Genomic DNA, 20,269 nt, shown 5'->3' with positions numbered 1-20,269 from the left:
CTCTCTTTCTGCCAGTTCTCCATCTCAATCATCAAGTAGTAGCGATGAGATTAAAGGTGGAGGTCATTTAAACGTAGAAAGGTTAATTGTCAATCGAGACAGAGTGAGAGTGTGAAAAACACTGTAGGAAGTTCAAAACTGAAGCAGAAGGGACGAACTGTAAGCCATCATGGACCTTGCTTCTTCAAATTTAGGTATATTTTCAAAACCCTGAATGACAATGAGATCAAATTATTATAAATTTCATGTATTCTGTTATTATTTTAAAAAATATCTTTTTGTAATGATAAATTATGTTGTTTCCATATATTTTTTTATTGAAGTTATTGATTTGATTAATACAAAATTTTGATTAGAAAGAAATAAAATAAGAAAATATTGAGACTAAGGTACTGAATATATATTGATTAGAAAGAAATATAATAACTCAATATATATATATATATATGTATATATACAAGAATGCTTTGAGACTAAGGTACTGAATATATATTTGTATATAAGTATGTATATATAACATCACTATGTTGAATTGACTTAGATTTATGAGTGACTATTAGTTTTTCAGCACTATGTGAATACCTTAATTAGATGGTGAAGGTGTTGAGTGTGGCAATTAATAAAAAAATTTGCTGTTAATTGTCACACTCACCACCTTCATCATCACCGTCAAAAGAAAAAATTTGCCAAATTTTTTCTTTTGACGGTGATGATGAAGGTGGTGAGTGTGACAATTAACAGTAAACTTTGCCCAAAAATTTTCAAAGATATGTTAAATAATCTATAGCTAAGTGTATGTTTTTTTTAATATTTGGAAGAAAAAAAAACAAAAAAAATAGATGTCGCTCTTTTCATTATTTCACTTTAGAGGATTCGCACCCATTTAAAAAGGCACATGAAAAATTGTTTGTCCTGGACTTATTTTGTGGACTGTGATGTTATCAAGTAATGTTATGAAGATCCTTGGTATTGATTTTAACTTTTCTATTTTTTTACTAAACTTGATTTAATTATATTTTTTGTTTAAAGTGATGTATTGCACCAATGTTCTTACCTTAGTGATATATATGTTGATGTATGGAAAACAAAGTCGCAATGTAATTAAACAATAAAGTTTAGAAAATTTTAAATGGTATTAAAATTTTTAATTATTCATTGTGTTTATAATTTCAGGAAATATTATCAGGAGAAGTGCAAAGCAGAAAACCCTTCCAAGAATTGGAGAAAAGTTGATTATCCACAAATCAGTAAAGATGCCGGAGAAGTTTGGAATAAAATGAGTGAAACTGAAAAACAACCTTTCAAGGATGAGTGGGAAAAGGAAAAAGCGGAAAGGAAAAAAAAATGCACCAAAACAAGCCCCCAAACAAAAGGTATTATGTCATTTTGCCTTCCCTTCCGTCCTATTATTGTTTCATTATTTGAGGCACGGTCCCTTGTTTATAGTATTTTTGTTTTGTAATTGATCATTTAATTGAACATTTATCCGTAGAAAAATCAGAATCATTGGCACAGATGCTCAATCGATCAATTTGTCAAATGTGTATCCCAACTTGGTGCTGAGAAGATCAAAGCAATTGAGGAAATTGGCTTTGGGAAGTTGCTAAACTTGAAATGCACACGTCTGGATCGTAACCTCTTTCGTTATATATTCAGTAACTTCGACTGCCACACCGGTCTTCTTAGAGTCGGCCATAATGAATATATCTCTATATCAGCACATGATGTCAATTTCATATTTGGCTTGCCTTGTAGGGAGACGGACGTGCCAGAAGGTTCTGATGTTGAAGCAGAATGGATAAATAACTGTGGATTTCGTAGTCCGGGAGGGATGCACATAAATGCTTTACAAGATAAGGTTACACAACTTGATGTTGGTGACGATTTTAAGCGAGCATTTGTTTTATTTGCATGTGCAACAGTCCTAAGGCCAAATGGTCGGAGTAATGCCCACCTAAGGGGGTTTGAATCTGTGAACAAAGTCAATTCAATTAGGACTTACAATTGGTGTGGTTATACTTATAAACATTTGGTTGAACCCCTCAAAAAGCCGGGAAAAGAAAAACAGAGTTGGACAGGGTGTTTAATTTTTCTGCAGGTATAATATTTTTTTTTTACTGAATGTTACCTTTTAAAATACTTAGTATATTGGATAAAGAAAAGCCTTTCCTTAAACCTCTATATCTCAGGGCAAGTGTATATATGTTAATTATTTGATGTCAATGAATTCAGTTACTATATCTCATCCGAGTTGATGTGAAATGGCCCGGCAAAGGGGATGTCCAATCTGTGAGTTTTTGGATAGATGAGAATGTAAAGAAACGCCTTCAATGGGAGGAAAATATGGGAGGCTTTGGACATGGTTAGGTAATTTAAATTTTTTTCGTACTTGTAGTTTTTAATTTTTAATTAATTAAAGCATCATAGTTGTATTCATTTTTATAACCCAGTGTAAAACACTTGTGATAGGCTCGTCCCACAACCAATTCTACAAGTGGTCATGAAGTCCCTATCAGTGATTATTATTCGTCACCCTCACATTCTACATCTCGTATGACCAATCCAACTGCCGATACAAGTTCGGACTCAGAATATGAGGTAAATATACATTCCATTAATAAATGGATATTTTTATGAAGTTTACATTACATTATGTTTTTTTTGTATATTTGTTCTTATTGTCATAAGATCGCAACTTGTTAACCTATTATCTGATGTGTGCAGCGCTGCTTTCAAGAATTGAAGATGCAACTTCAAAATACTAACCAAATTTTCAGGAGACTTCAATCCATTAGGGAAAAGTGACGGGAGAAACGAAAGAAAGGTACTGTGGAGGGTAACACCAGTTCAGGTCGCATGAGTATTGGAGAAAAAAGTGGTGAGCATTTGAATATACAGCCGCAAAGCAACTCGTCCGATCCCCATTTGGTGGTTCATGGAATAAGCGGTGAATGAGTAAATATTGATGAAAATGACATTGTTGAATTTGACGATGAATGTGGAGTTGATGACAATTCTGACCAAGTTGAAAAGTGCTTTAATCATGTAGAAGAATCAAATGTCGAAGCCAGTATCTCAAATACTGACCAATCCATGGCTCATACTGGGACGGGTAATCTGGAGGCTGCAGGGGAGGGTGTTGAAGATGGCTTAAATGTTGTGCAAGAGGCACAAAAGGATATCAATTTCTCAAACATCCCTATAGGTATAATTCTTTAAATGCTCAACCATCTTTTCATTTATCCTATTATGATTACCTTAAATTAGTAATTGATATTGATTATACATGACAGGAGTTGATGATTATGTCCCCAAAGAAATTGTTAGTGGTCGTCGACGAGGTAGATCACAATATGCACACTCTCCCTGGGACCAAACAGAGTCTAAGAAAAAAATTAGACTTAGTACTGATGACAAAATGTTGTTGAAATATGTCAGAGCCCCTGACCGTGACAAAACGTAAGTAATGGATATGACAGATTCTAGACATGCCCTTTTTTATGCTTAATCTTATGTTCAATGTTTTTTAAATACTTATTTTATTCCGTTATGTTAGTGAAACTTTGGTAAGTATTGATGCTGCACAACTAAATCGGGCTGATGTTCTTACGATGTTCGGTGATGAGTGGGTGGCAAATGTTGTGAGTGGATTACATGAATATTAACCCCATTCATATTTTTAGTCCATGTTAAATTTGGTTATTTTTTTTTATTTTTTTTTTTTTGTCCTTAACATATGATTTTCCTTTCTTATAGGTAATTGATTGTTATTCGACGCTTCTAAACAAAAAACAGGATGAGAAGAAAAAGAAGTACTATTTTTCCAGTTTTGCGGTAAGTTGCATCAGGGATGAGAATGTGGAGTTTGTAAGTAATAAGGAGGAGCGCATGAAACGCTTGGTGAGTGCCTGGGACAAATACTGCAGAAAATTAAAAACAAAGACCAGCGACTTTCATAAATCTGAGTTGGTATGTTATTTTCTTTAACAATCCATGTCTTCTGCCTATGGTTTCTGGTTGTGACAATTTTCCACTACTAATATATGTCATGTGTTTAACAGTTCTATTTCCCCGCATGCATCAGTAATCATTGGTTCTTGTTTGTCATTCACCGTCCGGATAAGCTTATTCATTACATATGTAGCAGCGGACTTGGTTTTAGGCACACAAATTATGGTTTATTGGTGGTATACAACTCTTTTATTCTAATTCATTTCATTTTTTAATTTGATATGATCATATTGTTAGTAATTTTGTTTTTGTATTGCAGAAAGATTTTCTTGACATTGCACTAGGAGAAAAATTGGATTTTTATGATATCATAAAGCATCAAGATTTACCCGTGCAGCCTGACCCATATGTTTGACTTTATACTTTTGAAATCTTTTTGTTATTTAACTTATTACTTATATGTTTGACATGAACTTCCTCAGTAGCTCTCTTATACAATTTTTAATTATTGTTCAGACATTCATGTGGACTTTTTCTTATGAGGTTCACGGAGTTATGGGATGGCAGAAGATTGTTAGGAAGCTTTAATGTTAGTATAATGTCATTGTGAAATATTTTTCTATTTTACAGTGGTTTAAGCATAATATATATTTTTTCCTAACAGTATGTTACTTCTATGTAACGGTACAGACGGACTCTACTGTGATCCGTATAGAAATGGCACTGCAACTTTTGACCGATCCTTTGAACGAATGTAGGCAAGAGATTTTGAACAACAGTGCCAAGCATGGGAGAAAAGTTAAATTTGCACCAGGTTGCAAGCTTTAATTTTAGGTGGTGATGAAACTGGTGCTATGTTAAGGTTTAATTTTTGTCAATGGAATGCCTTTTGTCATGAAAGTTACTCTGTTTTATTTTTGTCGTACCTTGTAACGATTCAGGCTTCTATGGGACTATTATGTGAATGTTTTGTACATGTTAGTTTTGTATAAATTTGGGTACAAGATAGTTTTGTAAAAAGTTGGGCTCTGTATTCATATACTGAATCTGGTCAATCTTTAAACTACTTTTCATATCTCAACATGTTTATTTGGTTGATTCATTTAGGAAATCTAAGCTTATCAGAGCATATATTTTATTGCTTTTATATGCTTTGCAAGTAAATGGTTGCACCCACTATGGTGTTTTTGAGTAGTTCACAGTTAATATTGACGTATCAAATTAAATAAATAAATACCTACTAGTGAGGTCTGAAACACACTCTATCCTCTGCATATTTTTGAGGGCCTTTTAAGGCGTCAGGTTTATTTATCTGGATTCTACGCACTATGGGTCATGTTGACCTCATTAACATATATCCTTTGGCAAGTCTCTACTGTCTTAAATTGTTCTCCATTTTCAAAATTGAAAGCTTTCACGTAAGGCTGTCTTAAATTCTTCTCCATTTTTAGAACTGAAAGCTTTCATTGGAGACTTGTGTGATCCTTTGATGTAATTGAATACAAGTGTTGGCCTAAGGATTTTATCTAAAGGTCAATCTTATGTTTTGATGATTACAACCCATTAATGATGTTTATGTACTAATATTCTCATTGAGTGAAGTATAGTTGTTCAATCATTCAATCCTTAATGATGAGCTAGAAGTTCCATTTCAAGCATTCCAAACACTCAAGCAATGATTTCAAAGAAGCACCAAAATGCAAGAAAATAAAGAAGAACTCGGTCTTCAAAGATCATTCAAGCTTTTCAGCAAATCTTCGTCAAGCCTAGACGATCATGATCAAGAAATGAAGAAAAGGGTAGATAGGATGGTGAGATACTAAGGTTCAATGTCAAAGTTTAGTTGAATATATTTCGAAGCTCAAAATTACAATTCATGCATATCATTCTTATCTCATCTCTCAAAGAACATAAAATTAGCTCATTAGGTTTTTAAACACATTCATATGAGCCTTACATCATACTGGAATTCATTTTAAGCCTCCTACTGAAAGTAGAGAATGCTCTACAAAAATTAGAGAAGGCTCAAGGGAAAGTAGAGAAGGCTCTACGAAAGTAGAGAAAGCTCTAGATTTCTAGAGAAGGCTCAGAAAATTAGAGCAGGCTTCATTTCAATTAGAGACGGCTCTAGAAGCTTTTTTCAACAAAAAATGAAGTTTCCATCCAAAGAGCAGGCTCCCAAAAAGGAGAGCCGGCTCTCAAGGCTAGGGAGCCGCCTCCTCTTGTTTACAAGAGCCGGCTCCTTCTAGGGTTTTGATCTACAACGGAAACTTTTTCATTTATTATTGTCCAACCACCTGCAACAGTTATATCCAAGAAGATAGGATTTGCTTGCTTAGAAGGGAAATTGGAATGTGCTCAGAAGAAGAAATACAGCAGTAAAGCAAAGCAGCAGCAGAGCCAGCTTCATTCAGAAAAGGAGTCGTCTCTTTGAAGAAAAAGAGCCGTCTCTACACAAGGCAGAGCAGTCTCCACAGATGATATCAAACTGCTTGCTCTCGGGATCTCAAAAATTTTAAGATAGAGCCTGCTCTATAAAAACAAGAGCCGGCTCTCAAACCTACATACAAATTGGAATAGGAAGAGCCGTCTCTAGAAAAAGGCAGAGCCGGCTCCTTCAATGCTAAATTTTTTTTTTTTTTTTTTTCAACTCTCGGGATCTCCTCTGCAAACAATTGAGCCTGCTCAACAAAAGGGAAGAGCCGGTTCCTAAAAATGCCTTAAACATCCATCTCTCGGCATCTCTGAAAAAGCCCAAAAGAGCCGGCTCTACAAATTAATTGAGCCGTCTCCAAAAAATTGGGTTAAGCCGTCTCCACATTTCTTCTTGAGCCGGCTGTCCATTATTTTTTTTTTCTTTTATTTATTTATTTTTTGCTTGGCAAGGAGCCGGCTCTAAAAATTTTGAGAGCCGGCTCCATATTTATAATGAGCCGGCTGCCAACTCAAAGAGCCGGCTCAACAACTTAGAGCCGGCTCCATTGAACTTCAAGAGCCGGCTCCATTAAATCCCAAGAGCCGGCTCCATCTCCTTAATATAGCCCTTCGAATTGCTCTCTGTTGTATATCATTTACTCACTGTTGGGATAATTTCATTCACTTCCAGAGAGCATCTCGGCTAGGGCTTTCTTCATTCTCCTCTAGTCTCTTCAAGCAAGTAAGTTTTCATCTATTTTTTTCTACATTTCATAAATTCATTACTTGTTTATTGAATGTTCAGTAATTAATTTTTAATTTACTCCTTTGATTTCATCATTCCATGAGACCCTTGATTGCAATGTAGCCTTTTTCTTTCACATGTAAAAGACTTATTCTAGCAAGAATTGCTTAGTCTATGGTCTGCAAATTCAAAATTTATGCACAAACTTCCATTTGTCCTTTAATCAATTTGTTGATCCATCATATTTTGATCAAATCTTGTGTTCTTGCATAAATTTTGTCATAAAAAATAATAATAATAATTTTTTTTTTGTTTTTGTGTTTTATTATCTAAATTTATTTTTGAATACTTGTGATGACTTTGGTTCATTTGAGTAGTACATTTCATAATTATGTTGAATTCCTACCCTTAGGATGAATTTATATATATCTCAATCCCTAGAGCATGTTATATAAATTTTTTTTGGTTTATCAAGCAAACATTTTAGGACTGTTCCATGCACTGTCCTGTTAAAATTCCATATGCTTCCATTTCAGTTTAAATTTGAATCCTCTAGTATGCCTCCATTTTGGTTCTTCATGTCTAGATAAATTATTTTTCCCTCAAAATTCTAACTAAATGTGCAACTTTGACTAGGCCTTTCCATTGATTCAATTTGTTTTACTGTTAATCTTCTGTCTACACTTATTTGAGATTTGATTTTTTCATTGCCTTTTAAATTGGATTTTTATTCAGAGAATTCCTCTGTAATTTCAGTTTAATTTCTCGAAATGTCCACGGCTTCATCCTCACGTAGAAAGAATCCCTCTCGTGGACAAAAACGGTCTACTCAACATAATGATGAATCAGGCCCTAGTGAACCAAATCCTCCTCCACTTCAAATCTCTGCCACCATGCTATATAAAAACCCCACATACAAAAGCATATATGACAAATTCTTTCAGCATAGAAAAGTGGCCACAGCAATGGTGTTGTCTGACACAATTTGCAATGATCTTCATCTCAACACCTATAGATTGTTTGATGCAATTGGCTTTGATCATTTGTTGGAATGAATGAAGGTTACTATCCAAAATTAGTAAAGTTATTCTACACTCATCTTGAAGAAATGCCTGGAGAAGAAAAACTTAACTGCTATGTGGCTGAAATATATTTTCACCTTGATACAAACAGCATTGCTCGAATCCTTCATCTTCCCTCTGTGGATGGAATTCAATTCTATTCTCATTTCAACTGGTTTAAAGGACAAGGCTTTGATAAACTCGCGGCTATTCGGCAAATGAGTTATGATTCAAATGTAACAAATACCAGAGAAGTCAACACTAAACAATTAACTATGGAAGCTCGGCTGATTCACAAGATCATCATGTACTCTATTCTTCCCAAATCTGGCAGTCGATCCAAAGTTTCCCACATGGACGTCTTTCTTATCTAGTGTGTCTTAAATGGCAAGCACTTTGATCTTGCATACATTATATTTCATCACCTTTTTACATGTAAAAGAAAGAAAAAGGTCTTTCTTTATTATCACATGGTTCTCTCTCACATATTTCTGGCTAAGAAGGTTCCGCTTGATAGTCGTGAAGCAGTCAAACCAGGGCCAAGACACATTCTCACTGCCTCCAATCTTACGTCAATGGGGCTTAAAAGGGATTACAATGGAGTGTGGTTTTATCTTAGGCAACGAAGGTTGGAAGAGGCTCGAGCTAAAGGAGAAGAGATTGAGGATGTTGATGATGGGGATGAAAACGACCATGAAAGTGATGACGATGATGAAAATGAAGAAGTTCCAGTTGAAAATCGTACCAATCGTGCTCTCTTGTTGGAAATTCTCAAAGGGACTCGTCAAAACCAAGCCACTCTAGAGAAACAACAAACTCAACTTGACGAAATGCACATGGCAATCGCTCATCTTAATGATGATTTTATAGAATTTCGAAACCAATATGGACCTTCTTCTCCTTAGAACAGTTTTTCTCCATTTCAAACCCTCTTTTGTGTGCACTTATTAGATTTATTTGCTTTAGAGAAGCATTTTTCTGTGTTTTATAAACTATGCCTTTATCTGTCATATGGTACTCGTGTTGACAGTCTCTTTCTGTTATCTATAAAATGCCATATTTGCTTATCTTTTGCCCTTTAATTCATTCTTCTCTGATATTTCCTGAAATGGCAAGTTATTTTTCTTTATCTATTCATTTAGTCTCCTATTTTTTTTGAGATGACAGAGGGGGAGAAAGATGTGTTATCATGCTAATGTGTTATTCTATTGCTTTTTTAAGTATCTTGATAGATGCATATTGATAGGGGGAGTCTTCTAAAAATGTCTGTGAAATTTATATGCTTTCAAATTGTCTAAAATTATTGCTATAGAATCAAGTTTGATATAATTTTCAAAATATGCTTATTGATAGAGGGAACATTCTTTCTAATGCAAATCCATGTTGACTATAAACACATCAATGTTTTGTCATCATCAAAAAGGGGGAGATTGTTGGCCTAAGGATTTTATCTAAAGGTCAATCTTATGTTTTGATGATTACAACCCATTAATGATGTTTATGTACTAATATTTTCATTGAGTGAAGTATAGTTGTTCAATCATTCAATCCTTAATGATGAGCTAGAAGTTCCATTTTAAGCATTCCAAACACTCAAGCAATGATTTCAAAGAAGCATCAAAGTGCAAGAAAATAAAGAAGAACTCGGTCTTCAAAGATCATTCAAGCTTTTTAGCAAATCTTCATCAAGCCTAGACGATCATGATCAAGAAATGAAGAAAAGGGTAGATAGGATGGTGAGATACTAAGGTTCAATGTCAAAGTTTAGTTGAATATATTTCGAAGCTCAAAATTACAATTCATGCATATCATTCTCATCTCATCTCTCAAAGAACATAAAATTAGCTCATTAGGTTTTTAAACACATTCATATGAGCCTTACATCATACTGGAATTCATTTTAAGCCTCCTACTGAAAGTAGAGAAGGCTCTACAAAAATTAGAGAAGGCTCAAGGGAAAGTAGAGAAGGCTCTAGATTTCTAGAGAAGGCTCAGAAAATTAGAGCAGGCTCCATTTCAATTAGAGACGGCTCTAAAAGCTTTTTTCAACGAAATGAAGTTTCCATCCAAAGAGCAGGCTCCCAAAAAGGAGAGCCGGCTCTCAAGGCTAGGGAGCCGCCTCCTCTTGTTTACAAGAGCTGGCTCCTTCTAGGGTTTGGCTAATTCATATAGTTTTGTATGTGATATTACTTATACAGCAGGGTGTGAATATTTAATTATGAAGGTGAAGATTGTATTTTTTTTCAATTTTTTTTATGCTTTCTTATTAATATACACACACGCGCCCACACACACACATATTATTTTCTCTATATTCACTTCAAATCAGAAAAATAGTATGGTGAATTTAGATAATTTCATATGTGCTATTACTTAAATAACAGGATGTGAATACTTAGTTGAGATGGTGAATGTACTTACAGGAGATTTGCCAGTTCAACCAAATATCTATATATAATAGAGGAGTTGTAGATATACTTAGTCATATCAAACAAGCAGTGCATTTAATTATACATTTACAGCTAATGTTGTGAGTTATTACACAATTTCATGTTCAACTAATCCTAACCTACCACATTAATTGGCTATGCATATTGACTATATATCCAACATAAGTTCTTCCCTTTCTGGTAAACCAATGGTTAACCTTCCCCCAAAAGGTAACCAGCATACACAAAACAAGTAGTCTAAAAATGAAAATAGAAGAACTCCCACCACCGTTGCTCAGTGAGGTGGTTAGTAAAGTGGCAGCAAATAATTTTCAAGACCTACTACAACTTCAACAATGGTAAGGATTTAATTGTACATTATTGTTTTATGTTTATAATATTTTTTTCATTCACGAAATTTTTTGTTAAAAGTGTTTAAATATGTACAGTTCTCATAAGCTAGCTATGGTGTGTTTGGAGCCACATATGTTACGACTTCTCAGTTTTAAATCCTTGTATGAAATACAAACGGGGGGTACCAGTGATACTTACTATTTGCAATACGTGTTCATGCAAAAGTGTGTTGATGATGGCAATTTGGAGGCTATGTTTGTCTCCGGAGTGGTACGTTGCTTGCACTCACTTTACTAAATTGTGAAAGTAATTTAATCGGGTTTCTTTTTAATAACTTTATGTTGGATGTAGGAGCTATTTTTCTTGCATCAAAATCGGGCAGATGGGCTAAGTATTCTAACCAAAGGTGCATATCTTCAGCATACTGGTTGTAAGTTTGCTTTAGCCATTGCATTAATATATGGTAATGATGCTGATAAAGTAAATGGTATTCAACAACTTTCGAACATGAACACAAACATAACAAATAAACTGATCATAAAACATCGGAGGGAACAAATGATTTCAATAGTGAAAAGAGGGTGGTCAAATGGGTTATTTCATAACATTCCTGCTTGTTGTGAGGAAGATTATGGACCATCGAACTATGAAGGTGACATGGTTCACGTCAAATGGTGGATGGTCGAGCGAATAAATTAGGAGAAAATAAAATGTAATCTTTGCCATTGCGATCTCCACATATTGATGGTGTCTGGCATCATTGGAGAAAATGTCATAGTCAACTGATGAAAACCGTTGATGTCGTTTTCTGTATGTAATATGATATATGTGTATGTATGTAATGTGATGTTTGTAGTGTGATGTTGTATTTAACTTTTGAAGTAACAAAATGGAACTTTTGGGATGGATAATTTAATTAGCACTGTCTAACATAAAATCGCCATATGCAAGAGGCAATTAAGTATCGCCATCATTGGAGAAAATAGCCAGATGCCATTCACGGAACCATGTCACCTTGAAATTAATGGTTTCAACCTGTCCCAAATCACAAACAGAATGGACTAAACAATATATGTACACATACATATTTCAATTGACATAAATAGGCCTGAATAAAAATCCATTTCATTTTCCATATATACAAAACCCAAAAAACAAAAGTGAACAAGTTATCCATACATTTACAAATCTTTACTCAAAAAGGGATATATTTTTTATGCCACCATATTCTGTTATCATCCATCAACCATAGTATACCTATACACCATCAATTTGTCAAGAATTTCTTAACTCAAAACAAATTTTGCCGAGCTGGAGGATTGATCTCGGATGTTGTCTCCTCCGACATTGGCATCAAATTACAGTCACCACCGGTGTGATCAACATCCTTAAAATGGATCATACAAAAACAATGTTTGTACATACGTTAATTAATGCAAAGTTAAAACATACATGTTTAGAATATATTGCAAAAGCATAAATTTTATAAGAGATAAACTTACAAGATAATCTGAGAATTGGCATTCATGATACGAAACAAATGGAGTCCCCTGCCAATATATTCTCAATGTTCATTAACTAATGGATTTGAAAAGTATGAAATAATGTTCATTAATTTTTATATACATAGTTCAGAATAAAAGTTTGTTTATACCTGTTCAGTTGGTGGAGTCCTGGGATGACTAAAGTTAGTGGTAGGGCAATATGTCATTTGGTCGATATTTGTTTCCGAATGTAAACGTGCACATGGGTGATGATCTTCGTAAATCCAAGTGGCGTCGCTAGGAATGTCATAACCCTTATTTCAATATAAACATTCTTAATTAAGAGATTATCATACTGAAAATTATAATAATACATAAAAAATAAAAAATCAATGTTTTCATTTAAGAAAAGGAGAAAACTCATATTCAGACGTACATATGTAATAGATGGCATGGTACTACTGCCACCTACACCTGCACTAACACTGTTGTTGCCATTTGATTTCTACAAAATAATAGATTTATTCATTGTAAAAACAAAATTATGACATTGCTAATATCAAAATGTTAATGACATATACTGGAAAATTAAATTATCAAATAATAAAAAATAAATTAAATTAACCTTTCGTTTCGCATAGTTTTTTTTTCTCTGCATGTATTGTTCAAACTTATTCTTCTTCCTGCGCCTTGGTCCCTTACCACCTATTTCTTTATTCTTTATACCCTTGGCATTACTTCCGGTCACGGCTTGCCCAATGATACTTTCATTATGTTCATGATTATTACTTCTTTCAGTTGAAAAAGCTGAATTGGTTGCCTCTTGTTCAACATCAAAACATTGTCTTTCAACATTAATGTGTTTCCTTTTCCATTTCATCCCCTTTAGCATCAAATTATTGAATTCCTCTTCTTTCTCGGATGCAAATGAGCTGATTTCTGTAAAAAAAAACGACATAACATCCTATACCTTCTGCGTACTTCAAGTTTAGGATCAGCAATAACTTCACATCCACGGATGTCTTGTACGCTGTTATCCCTAGCTTTTCTCGTCCACCTTTTTAGTATATACATAGAAGGTAATTCTTTGAAATACTGAGTGTCGTCTTTCAGTACTTTAAGTACATGGCTGCACAAAATACCTTCCATTGCATATTTCCCGCACGAACAACTTAAAAAGCCATCATCCCACCTTGTCACAGTCCGATCCATACTGCCATCATGAACAGATACTCTAGAAACACGTAATCCATTTTCATCAAAACTTGTTCCTTCCACGGTAGCAACCACACAAGCTTCTATGAATTGGTCCTGGAAAAGTTCAAAAATCTTCAATGTGTACATATTGCCCACTTGTTTTAGAATGGGACAATTTTGTTTAAGTCTAGGTAGTTTACTGAGTAAACCATACTCAGCTTGATATTCCTTGTACTGTTTGTCTGACAATAGCCTGTCAACGTGCATGAAGAAATCTGGAATACTCATTTTCCTGGTTAAGTACTCTTTCAAGCAGCTATTTAAACTTCCACTCAGCTGTGTTGTCCGCATTCCAGCGGTAAACCAATGTTCAACAAATGGATAACCCCATTTTTCTCTTAAACCAAACAAATTGTTCAACCATGTGTTACCAACAACATTGTAATCCTTTAATATTACATCCCATTGTATACAAAAATCATCCACATCATCATAACAGTACATGAATTGACTCAGCACACTTTTAATCCCTTCATCATTCCTAAAAATGGTGCCTACATGCTTCTATGCATTTGCCATGATGTGCCACGTGCAAAGTAAATATCTTGTCCTCGGCATAACTTGTGCCAACGCCTTTGCCATTGCACCATCTTGGTCAGTAAGAATCGTTTGTGGTGCTTTACCTAACATCACATTCAAGAATATATCAAAAAGGCATGTAAATGAATAGGCAATCTTATCATACATCATTACTAAAATTTTTAACAGTATTGAAAATTTGAAAGCAAAAACATTATGGCCCAATAAAATATCTTCATTTGAAAAAGTAATTCACGTAAAAAAAGGTAAAAAAAAGAATGGCCATGTTCAATTATTAAAGGCTGAAGTTGATCATGCCCTTTTTTAACCCTTCCTTTTTTTTTTCTTTTTTTCTTTTTTTTTATATATATACTTTTTCAGTATGATTCTGATTTTTATGTAAATTACTTGTGGTTACTTGAGTGAGTTTATTGTTTGTACCTTGTAGCTCACCAGTAACTTAATCATATTTGAAGTCTACTACACTACCTGGAGATGTTAGAATCTTTGCTTCCCAAGGGTAGTAGCAACAGTCATTTATTCCTTCCAAATACCTGTATATGTTTTCCTGAATACAAATACTAAATAATGCAATGACAATACTCGTGTATAAAGTACTTACTTTTTCTTGTATACATACATGTCCATTATGTGCACTCTGGGATTGAGTTTGAGTCATATTTTAAAAAACAAGTAGAGAAAAATAATGAGATGAAAAGAGAAATAAAAATAAAAGGACTTTATTTAGGTAAGTCCCACAATCCACATTCTTTACATCTCCCACAACACCTTGTGTTGTTATTATTATTTTTAAAGAGATATAAATTTTTTTTAAGACATAAAGAGTTATAATTTGAGCTAAATCCTTTTAGTGTAAAAGATGTGAACAAAAAGAATAGAGGAGTTAGAATTCTTATTTTACCCTTGACATTTGACAAAATGAGTACAATAAAATGTTGCAACTATTTTTGTTTTTCTTTTCCATGATATAGAAACAGAAAAACAGAGATTATTCATTGTTCTTTCCTTGATAATTAACTTCTAATTAAGTAGGTGCAGCACAGATAATTAAGTTATAATTTTAACCTACATGGAATCTTAAACCAATTAATTTTTTTTTTTTTAACCAAATGCACTCTTCCAATCTTTCACCTCACATAATCCACATTCTTTACATTTCCACCTTCATCTCATTATTCTTCTCCGCTTGTTTTTTAAAATATGACTCAAACTCAACCCCAAAGTGCACATAATGGACATGTACGTACACAAAAAAAAAGTTAGTATTTTATACACGAGTATTGTCAATGCATTATTTAGTATTTGTATTCAGGAAAACATATACAGGTATTTGGAAGGAATAAATGACTGTTGTTACTACCCTTGGGAAGCAAAGATTCTAACATCTCCAGGTAGTGTAGTAGACTTCAAATATGATTAAGTTACTGGTGAGCTACAAGGTACAAACAATAAACTCACTCAAGTAACCATAAGTAATTTACATAAAAAATAGAATCATACTAAAAAAGTATATATATATAAAATAAAATAAAAAGAAAAAAAAAGAGGAAGGGTTAAAAAAGGGCATGATCAACTTTAGCCTTTAATAATTGTAAAAAGAAAAAAAAAAATTACAATTAGATTACTTACCTGACATTGCATTCAAGAATGAATCAAACAGCCACGCAAAGGAATTGGCAGTCTCGTCATACATCAATGCTAGTCCAAAGACAGCAGTCTCCCGATGATGATTCAAACCAAGAAAAGCCGCAAAAGGACGATTGCTTTGGACGAGCTTGTATGTTGTGTCGAATGTGATGACGTCTCCGAAATGCCCATAGTCAATTTTCATTCTCGAATCTGCCCAGAAGATATTAGTTATCATTTCATCGCTATCCAATTGCACGGTGTGAAAAAATGAAGGATTCTCACAAGATTGAATTTTGAAATAATTCATCAGCCATGTTTTCTCTCCGTATTCTAACTCACTCTGTCTTCTTGTCCTTAGAAAATTTTGTTGATCAACTTTGGTGTAGCCAATTGATTGACTTCCACCAGCCTGCCTGCTCATTAACTCAAATGCATTACCGAGTGGAACTCCAGATTAGCAGGCCAATTCCACATCAATTGCTTGGGCAACACTTATTCTTCGTTGTGATGGCATCATATGTGTGCATTATTCAATTATCATAGGATGATTGTGAGATTCGACAAAATTATATACAACATACTTTCCCTTCTTGCGGTCATATATAATTTGCATCAGTGCACCACAACCGGTTCGACTTTCCGCCCTGGGCTTTCTTGTATGGATATCCCTCTTGTCCTTCACCCTAAAACCTTGTTTGGAACACACAAACTTGCTTGTTGTAATATTTCCTGTCTTACGGCTTTTATTTGCATAATCCTTACGAATACTGAATCAAACTTTACCCCCATAAGCATTATAAAAGTCGTATGCTTCATCCTCAGTGTCAAACTGCATGTTCAATTTTGGTGTGAATTCTATGTCAATGGGATTGACAACTTCTGCTACTAAGTTTTCAGAAATATTGATTTCGGCAACGATTGGAACGCTTGTTCTCACATCATTAATACTTAAGTCATTATCCATTGGGATAACATCAGTATGAATGCTACAACAAGCAAAAGGTCCATCAAAACGTTAAAGTCAGTTTCTATAACTTGTGACAAAAATATATATATACTAAATATTTACCGACCTAATGAAAAGGGCTAAAAAATCGTACAATTATCCAAGATTTCAGATACACTAGAATGCTTAACCAAAGTCAATTTCAAGTAAAAAAAAAATATCATAATTTAAACAAACTGATGACAAATGAAAGAATTAAAAAAATTTAACTTTAGGTGTGAAATTAGTTTTGCAGAGGTGTGAAATTAGTTTGCAGAGGTGTGAAATTAGTTTGCAGAACTGTGTTAATTACTTATTTTGATGGTGAAGGTGATCAGTGTCCCTACTTATTAAACTTCACAATGTATTTTTTCTCATAAATGTGACATAATAACCTGTGAAATGTGTAATTGTCGCATACATGAGAAGACAAAATATTTGGATAACACATTGGTATCTAATGAAGCCAACTCAGTTAAAAAAAAACAATTAGGGAATATTTTACATTCACTAGAATGGTTATTGAAGATTATAGAAGAAAATCCTACAATTAACCAAGATTTCAAATACTCTAGAACGCTTAACTAATGTCAATTTCAAGTAAAAAAAAATCATAATTTACACTAACGGATGACAAATGAAAGAATTAAAAAATGTTAAATTTAGGCGTAAAATTAGTTTGGCAAAGGTGTGAAATTAGTTTTGCAGAATTGTGTGAATAGCTTATTTTGATGGTGAAGGTGATCAGTGTCCCTACTTATTAAACTTCACAATGTATTTTTTCTCAGAAATGTGACATAATAACCTGTGAAATGTGTAATTGCCACATACATGAGAAGACAAAATATCTGGATAACACATTGGTATCTAATGAAGCCAACTCAGTTAAAAAAAAACAATTAGGGAAGATTTTACATTCACTAGAATGGTTATTGAAGATTATAGAAGAAAATCCTATAATTATCCAAGATTTCAAATACGCTAGAATGCTTAACCAATGCCAATTTCAAGTAAAAAAAAAAATCATAATTTACGCTAACGGATGACAAATGAAAGAATTAAAAAATGTTAAATTTAGGTGTGAAATTAGTTTTACAGAGGTGTGAAATTAGTTTTTTAGAACTGTGTGAATAGCTTATTTTGATGGTGAAGGTGATCAGTGTCCTTACTTATTAAACTTCACAATGTATTTTTTCTCATAAATGTGACATAATAACCTGTGAAATGTGTAATTGCCGCATACATGAGAAGACAAAATATTTGGACAACGAATTGGTATCTAATGAAGCCAACTCAGTTAAAAAAAACAATTAGGAAAGATTTTACAATCACTAGAATGGTTATTGAAGATTATAGAAGAAAATCCTACAATTATCCAAGATTTCAAATACGCTAGAATGCTTAACCAATGCCAATTTCAAGTATAAAAAATCATAATTTACACTAACGGATGGCAAATGAAAGAATTAAAAAATGTTAAATGTAGGTGTGAAATTAGTTTTACAGAGGTGTGAAATTAGTTTTTTAGAACTGTGTGAATAACTTATTTTGATGGTGAAGGTGATTAGTGTCCCTACTTATTAAACTTCACAATGTATTTTTTCTCATAAATGTGACATAATAACCTGTGAAATGTGTAATTGCCGCATACATGAGAAGACAAAATATTTGGATAACACATTGGTATCTAATGAAGCCAACTCAGTTAAAAAAAAAACAATTATGGAAGATTTTACATTCACTAGAATGGTTATTGAAGATTATAGAAGAAAATCCTACAATTAACCAATATTTCAAATACTCTAGAATGCTTAACTAATGTCAATTTCAAGTAAAAAAAAATTCATAATTTACACTAACGGATGACAAATGAAAGAATTAAAAAATGTTAAATTTAGGCGTGAAATTAGTTTGGCAAATGTGTGAAATTAGTTTTGCAGAACTGTGTGAATAACTTATTTTGATGGTGAAGGTAATCAGTGTCCCTACTTATTAAACTTCACAATGTATTTTTTCTCAGAAATGTGACATAATAACCTGTGAAATGTGTAATTGCCGCATACATGAGAAGACAAAATATTTGGATAATGCATTGGTATCTAATGAAGCCAACTCAGTTAAAAAAAACAATTAGGGAAGATTTTACATTCACTAGAATGGTTATTGAAGATTATTGAAAAAAATCCTATAATTATCCAAGATTTCAAATACGCTAGAATACTTAACCAATGCCAATTTCAAGTAAAAAAAATCATAATTTACACTAACAGATGACAAATGAAAGAATTAAAAAATGTTAAATTTAGGTGTGAAATTAGTTTTACAGACGTGTGAAATTAGTTTTTTAGAACTATGTGAAAAGCTTATTTTGATGGTGAAGGTGATCAGTGTCCCGACTTATTAAACTTCACAATGTATTTTTTCTCATAAATGTGACATAATAACATGTGAAATGTGTAATTGTCGCATACATGAGAAGACAAAATATTTGGATAACACATTGGTATCTAATGAAGCCAACTCAGTTAAAAAAAAAAACAATTAGGGAAGATTTTATATTCACTAGAATGGTTATTGGAGATTATAGAAGAAAATCCTACAATTAACCAAGATTTCAAATACTCTAGAATGCTTAACTAATGTAAATTTCAATTAAAAAAAAATCATAATTTACACTAACGGATGACAAATGAAAGAATTAAAAAATGTTAAATTTAGGAGTGAAATTAGTTTGGCAAAGGTGTGAAATTAGTTTTGCAGAACTGTGTGAATAACTTATTTTGGTGGTGAAGGTGATCAGTGTCCCTACTTATTAAACCTCACAATGTATTTTTTCTCAGAAATGTGACATAATAACCTGTGAATTGTGTAATTGCCGTATACATGAGAAGACAAAATATTTGGATAACACATTGGTATCTAATGAAGCCAACTCAGTTAAAAAAAACAATTATGGAAGATTTTACATTCACTAGAATGGTTATTGAAGATTATAGAAGAAAATCCTATAATTATCCAAGATTTCAAATACGCTAGAATGCTTAACCAATGCCAATTTTAAGTAAAAAGAATCATAATTTACACTAACGGATGACAAATGAAAGAATTAAAAAATGTTAAATTTAGGTGTGAAATTAGTTTTGCAGAGGTGTGAAATTAGTTTTGTAGAACTGTGTGAATAGCTTATTTTGAAGGTGAAGGTGATCAGTGTCCCAACTTATTAAACTTCACAATGTATTTTTTCTCAGAAATATTACATAATAACCTGTGAAATGTGTAATTGCCGCATACATGAGAAGACAAAATATTTGGATAACACATTGGTATCTAATGAAGCCAACTTAGTTAAAAAAAACAATTATGGAAGATTTTACATTCACTAGAATGGTTATTGAAGATTATAGAAGAAAATCCTATAA

General features: G+C 33.1%; 2 protein-coding genes across 2 annotated transcripts; one reads left to right on the top strand and one right to left on the bottom strand.

Moving 5' to 3' along the window:
• The first annotated feature begins 10,865 nt into the window (after positions 1 to 10,865).
• On the top strand, positions 10,866 to 11,654 carry LOC132314481 (F-box protein At1g67340-like). Its single transcript, XM_059813342.1, has 3 exons — positions 10,866 to 10,960; positions 11,051 to 11,225; positions 11,307 to 11,654. The coding sequence occupies exons 1-3, from the start codon at positions 10,866 to 10,868 to the stop codon at positions 11,652 to 11,654; spliced, it is 618 nt and encodes a 205-aa protein (XP_059669325.1).
• Positions 11,655 to 12,246: 592 nt separating this feature from the next.
• LOC132314480 (protein FAR1-RELATED SEQUENCE 5-like) lies at positions 12,247 to 16,829 on the bottom strand. The gene is made up of 9 exons (XM_059813341.1): positions 16,649 to 16,829; positions 15,866 to 16,075; positions 14,258 to 14,319; positions 13,410 to 14,083; positions 13,065 to 13,305; positions 12,876 to 12,944; positions 12,610 to 12,753; positions 12,458 to 12,505; positions 12,247 to 12,342 (listed from the first exon to the last, which is right to left on the bottom strand). The coding sequence occupies exons 1-9, from the start codon at positions 16,827 to 16,829 to the stop codon at positions 12,247 to 12,249; spliced, it is 1,725 nt and encodes a 574-aa protein (XP_059669324.1).
• Positions 16,830 to 20,269: the final 3,440 nt, after the last annotated feature.

The sequence above is a fragment of the Cornus florida genome, unplaced genomic scaffold, assembly GCF_030987335.1.
Source record: "Cornus florida cultivar Cherokee Brave unplaced genomic scaffold, ASM3098733v1 CherokeeBrave_3.0.0_Hap2_Chr06, whole genome shotgun sequence".
NCBI classification, from domain to species: Eukaryota; Viridiplantae; Streptophyta; class Magnoliopsida; order Cornales; family Cornaceae; genus Cornus; species Cornus florida.
This window is presented reverse-complemented; position numbering and strand designations above follow the sequence as displayed.